Here is a 6,185-nt window from a genome sequence, read left to right on the forward strand (position 1 = left end):
TGGTTTTGTTTATTTATGTTGTTCTTTGCTGACCGCACCCCCCGACAAACTTCTCCAATCATTAATCTACGGTCAACTATCTACACCTTATTATAAAATTTATACATACTGTGTTCATATTCATATTGATATATATTGAAATATGGTGTTACTAACTTTATATAAATATAAAACTAATAATTAACCATTAAAACTATGAGATAACTTGTACTAGGCATCCTAGGCTAGAAAGCAAACTGTGAGTTAGCTTATAATGACCAGTCAACAATCTGTGTTTACATATGTATCAGAACATAATATAGATAGGTTAGAAGACTTTAAATAAATTAATGAAATTAACTTTGGTCATCATTTTAAAAGAAACATTGCAATATGATTCAAAAGAACAAAATGTTAGTATATAAAACCAATGATAAAACCAGTACAAATCAACATAAATGTTGAATAAAATATAAGAATTCAATCAATTCTAAAATTTAAATTATGAATAAAAAGGAGTAAGAAATGAGGACATTTTTTTTTTAACTTCATACAGAACTTACGGTGAAAAAAAGAGCTTCGTCAGGATGTTTACCGAACTTCTTGTACAATCTTTCTTGATAAATGCCTAGAAGTGAAGATGCAAAAAGAGCAAATACCAGAATAAGCACACCTAAAAAGAACAAATATGTTTATTACTTTTTGATAACAGTTTGAAACGATTAAAATTAGAAAATTCTAAGAAAAAAAATTAAAGATACCAGGTTTTTAATACAATTAGTTTCAAGTTTTCACTTTAATAAGGCTAAAAGTGTGTACATAATATGAATAAATATTTATAGAACTCTCCCTTTCGGTGAGAATGAAACCTTTATAATCAACCAAAAAATAAATTAATTAATGACCCTCTCACATTTCAAAGTTATACATTTTAAGTTATGATTCAAGATATATAAAATTTAATAAAAAAAAAAAAGCTGTCTGTCGAATGACATCTGCGACTTTTCCTAGAACATTTTTTTTTTTAGATTGGGTATCTAACTTACAGGTCACTTGTTAATGCTCCTTGAAACTTGTAATTGCAGTCTATGTAATTGTTTCAAAATGGTGGTCAACTAGGTGTTTCCTACAGACACATCTCGAGCATTTATGAAGAAATAGGAAAAATCCTCAGTTTTTAGGTAAACTTTTTTTCAAGATATAATAAAAAAGGAAAATTAAAATAGTTAACAAACATGAATTAGTTTTGGTTCATAATTTTCAATATTGAACCTTTGAAACAACCAAAAAATAAATAAATTAACAACCCCCAAAAATTTCAAAGTTTTACATTTTAAGTAACATTTCCCAAATTAATGACATCCTCAATAGCTCTCATAGATTCATTTCTAAACTCACTAAAAGGCTATTATTTTAATTAGTTCATAAGGCATCATACTTGAAATATTCCTAATACTAAGTTTTGAGTCTCTAAAATAACAATAAACAATTCAGTGCATCATCAGAACAATCAATTCCCAATACTAAGTTTTGAGTCTCTAAAATAACAATAAACAATTCAGTGCATCATCAGAACAATCAATTCCCAATACTAAGTTTTGAGTCTCTAAAATAACAATAAACAATTCAGTGCATCATCAGAACAAAAAAAAACAAGATCACATATATGAAAACAAAGCACATCTAATAATCTAGAAAGTATTCTGTAATTTCTTTAAGATGAAATATAATTACATAGCGCTTACCGATTATCCACCAAAAGAAACTGCTTTCCACGTCCATGCCATTTCCTTTAACCCCAGACTAAAAAATAAAATAACAGTCAATAATTAATTTTGAAATTGAATATCTTTCTTATTAATTCTAGATTTCCAACATCCCAGAACAACAAATCTTTGCTAAAAATAAATTTTGTTTTTATTTACAACTATATTTACATAAAATCACATTAAATAAATTTGATGTAAGATCAAAATGGAGTGATACAGGCATGTAGAGAAACAATCCATTGGTAGCACTCTAATCAAATTTCTACACTAGAAGGTCTCGAGGCCATCTTCTTTTAAGGGGCCACAGAGGATTATCAGGAATAGAAGAAGAAGCAAAGTTAGAAACTAGAGGGTTTTGATGATTAGGGAGTTTATAATGGAAGGATTGATACCTGGTTCGGGCTAGATCGGTTACGTATGGAACATTAAGGTCTTTACGGATAATTTTATTTGTGAAAAAGTAAGGAGCATTGAGGATTTTATGAAGGATTTTGGATTGTAAGGATTGGATATGAGGATGGAATTAAAAGGTTTAGCAAAGCCCCAAAGCTCAAATAAGTATGTCCAGATAGGCCTTATAATTGTCATGTAGATAATTCTTTTGTACTGAATTAGAAGTTTAGACCATTTGTTTAGTAAGTGCTGTAATAGTCAAAATCGACATGCAGTTTCCTGTCTTTTCAGTCTTACGTGAGGATTCCAGGTTATTCGTTTGTCCAGATGTAGTCCAAGGTAGCGGATCTGTTCTACAAGGGTAAGAGCTACATTATTAAAGGATACTGTAGGGCAGTCAGTAAGTTTGTAACAGTAAAGGTGATTTGATGGAATTTATTGGGATTTATTTTGTTTCTGTATTTATGGCACCATTCTTCGAGGGTTGCAGTAAGGGATTAGAGAGTTAAGGATGCAATTAAAGGGTTATTACAGACTGCAAGCACACATGCGTCATCAGCTGTATAGACTGTGTAGATGATGGTAGCGAGGATACTACCCTGAAGAACACCAGCAGACTAAGAAAAGAGGGATGAATATAAGTAAAATTTAGATGTAAAAAATAAAACATAATTTACATAAACTTACATACATACAAGCAAAGTTTTTGTTTTTATTACTTATTCATTTTATACCAGATCGGCCTAGTGGGTCTTACATAGAACGTGTTAGTAAGGAAAAACTAATAATAGCAGAAAATGTTTGCGGAATAGCACTCTCTGACTGCTTAAACAAAACTGACTTTTATTGAGTTTGGTACCTCTATATACACATGTTCGATCAGCTGATCTACTTGATCACCTGATATGGCCATTGTTAGACATCTCACTGAGGCCATAACTTATATATAATATATATAAATATAATTATGATTTTAGCAGTTTTTTAATAAATGTAGTCATTTATATTCACTTTGGTGTTTTTCCATATGCATCTACAATAAAACTTTTAAAAGTTTATAAAAATTATCCAAAAACACATATAAATATTTAAAATATGCACTAATGCTGTTTTTTAAAATTATATTTAGGATTATTTTTATTCTTGTGATTGTTTGCATATTTATAAATTCTGTCTTTAATATACTGTTCATTTTCCTTGCAGGACTCTGATAGTAAATCAGATTTCAAGAAGAATTTACATAAGGCATTTTGCCAAGAACTCATGCATCTTGAAGGCATAAATTGCCAAAACCAAATACAATTCATTTTGGTTTATGACAATTTGAGCTTAAATGCTGTAGAAAAACATAAAGAAAAATTTTTTATTAGAATCCAATTTCCTATAAGAATCCATTATTGCGTTTTATGTTTCCATCACTGGGTAAGGAAACTAAAATGGCTTAAGCCCCAACCTGTATACCTGGAAGCAATGTCGAGAGGGGAGAAACATACAGACTGCATTATATTACAGTTATATAAAATTTCATTTTTAGGAATATCTAACTTGGACTACTTTTAAAGTTTACATTTGTGTAATTATTGACATATTATAACAATTATATTCAATTCAATATATCCATAGCCAAGGAGAAGGAAAATAAGAGAGGATAATAAGAATTTATGAGTATTTTGAGGCATGGAATCACAGAATCTTAGATGAATTTTAAGGACAGTGATGAATTTTTTGTGATCATGGAAATATGTTGATTAATGCAGACTTGTGTCTTCCAATGGTGTGAATGTTGATCTCTATATTATTGAGGTAAAGTAAGAGATAGTAAAGAAATTAATTAATATATTAACATCTAAAATACTACATCTATACTGTGTGCTCAAGAAAGATATATTTTAGAACCTGAAGATATGATTGACTAACAATTCTGTTTTTTTTAGTTGGAACTATTTTAATCAAGGTGAGTGATATGGTAGTACATCAAATACTATGATGATAATAGTAGTAATAAAAAAAAGGTTTATAAAATTATGAACTAAGGACAAACTTGACAATCAATTTGTAAACAAACGAACACACTAAAATGATAAGAGATAAGGAAAATAATTGAAGTATCGGTATTAAAAGCGGAGTAAGACCCAAAAATGAAATTTTACAGGTGGAATGAAAAAAAATAGGAGGAGTATTAAGTAATATACATAATAATCTTTGTAGCCTTAGAACAGACCATTGTATCAAAGAAAAAAATACTTTTCAAAAATTTTAAATTTTACTCCTTTGCCTCAATATTCATAAAGAATTTGGGAATGATGAATATAAAAAGTTATAAGCTAAAACTAAACATTGAGAATTTAAATCCAATAATAAAATACTAACATTCTAATTGAATCTAACAAAATAAATTCAGAAAAATGAGACTGATGTAAAATATGCCATAAATTGAATTCATATCAAAAAAACTTAATTCTGTAGCTGGTAAATAAAACATTAAAGAATAGTGTATGATATTCTTTTCATACCACTTCCTGTCCGGTAACAATTGTACAAATCATCACTCCAACAGTAATGAGGCAAACCGAAAAATACTTCATCAATGGATAGCTCTTCTTTAAAATTATAATGCACATTGCCATATTAGTGATGAGAGATCCCTAAAAATCATTAATTCAACTTTAATATGAAAGATTAAATAAAATACAACAAAGTATTAAAAATAAGTATCATTTACTTACTGATCTAAAAATCATATGTAGTGGCATAGAAATATTAAAATCAAATACATAGTTGTTCAGAACATTACAAGTAAAGAATGTGGCAACAATGGTTAAGTAACTCCTAAAAGAAAAGAAAAAAATACATATTAAGTGAGGTAATTGATGTAAGCAACAAAACATACTGCCTTAAAGAAATATGAGGGTTCCCTGATTAGTTTCATTTAGGAAATGAATAATATTAACTCGATAGAGACACATGGTTTACCACTACAACCCATGAAGGGTTAGGGATTCAGTACTACAAAAGAAAACACTGTTTCTTGAACAACGGTTATGCAAGGATGTGATTTGGTATAAATATAAGCTATGAAAGAATTTGATAATTAACTAATAGTATGGGAGCATTGTCTCCCATGGTAAACTAAATGAAGGAGAATTAACCTGGAGTAATTTCATCACAGATATTATGTAATTGATTAATGTTCATGGTGACAACCTTGCAGGTGTTGTATATGTCTGTGGAGCTCATATATTTCAAGACACCCCCAAAAAATTAAGTTTTATCTTGACCATTTTATAATGAAATGATTTTTGGTTTGTGAATTCCTGCACTATTTCAGAGTTCAAAAATAACTGTTTTAATTCTTAACTTTTTTCCTAGCACCACAGCAGCCATTTTAAAAAAAACAATAGAGCTTTAGCAGTAAATCTTTTAAATTTTTGAACTTTGTCCCAGCAAAGATTCAATACATCAAAGTTTTGATTTTTGGAAATTTTCAATTTTTGAAAAATCGTTGATTGAAAAGGAAGTCATTCTAAGATTTGATATATTTTTTTATATAGGTGGCTACACACCCTCAAAATATTTACCCTACGATTAGATTGGTGAGGTGCAGTCTAATAGACCACACACTTTTTTTTTTTAGTAATTCAATTACAAATTAACCCAAGACCTTTACACTACAGAACAGATGATTTTAAACTTTGGACCAACATACAAAGTACATATGAAATACATAGTAAGAGGAAATATTGCAATCATAAAATCCTACTGAAGCAGAAAGTAATTTCTATTCAAGGTAAAGTGGTAACTGAAAGTTGTGTGATGCACATACCACTCCAAATTTTAAATATTAGGATGTTTTAATGGAGATAATTTAGAAAACTTAATATAATAAGTTTAATTGATTCATTAGTATATGACTCATAATTTTATAAATGTTAATTATATTTCAAAGCCCTTTCAGACATCTGAGAGTAATGCTGCATACCAGGGCATTCAAAAAGTCCTGTCGTTTTTCGTTTGTTCGTTGTTTATTTTGATTCTAGAGTGTTT

At 29.0% G+C, this 6,185-nt stretch overlaps 1 protein-coding gene across 2 annotated transcripts in view; it reads right to left on the reverse strand.

The window, feature by feature from the left end:
- LOC106681418 (UDP-xylose and UDP-N-acetylglucosamine transporter) overlaps positions 1–6,185 on the reverse strand; it is a 20,934-nt gene that overhangs the window by 7,281 nt on the left and 7,468 nt on the right. For both annotated transcript variants that reach the window (XM_014421728.3, XM_014421729.3), the window contains exons 3-6: positions 4,868–4,970; positions 4,655–4,786; positions 1,725–1,782; positions 543–652 (exon numbers count right to left, since the gene is read on the reverse strand). In XM_014421728.3, the coding sequence (XP_014277214.1) occupies positions 543–652; positions 1,725–1,782; positions 4,655–4,786; positions 4,868–4,970 (403 nt within the window). The remainder of the gene's footprint in view (positions 1–542; positions 653–1,724; positions 1,783–4,654; positions 4,787–4,867; positions 4,971–6,185) is intronic.

Source organism: Halyomorpha halys, unplaced genomic scaffold, assembly GCF_000696795.3.
Source record: "Halyomorpha halys isolate HHAL.00 unplaced genomic scaffold, Hhal_1.1 Scaffold337.1, whole genome shotgun sequence".
Lineage (NCBI taxonomy): Eukaryota > Metazoa > Arthropoda > Insecta > Hemiptera > Pentatomidae > Halyomorpha > Halyomorpha halys.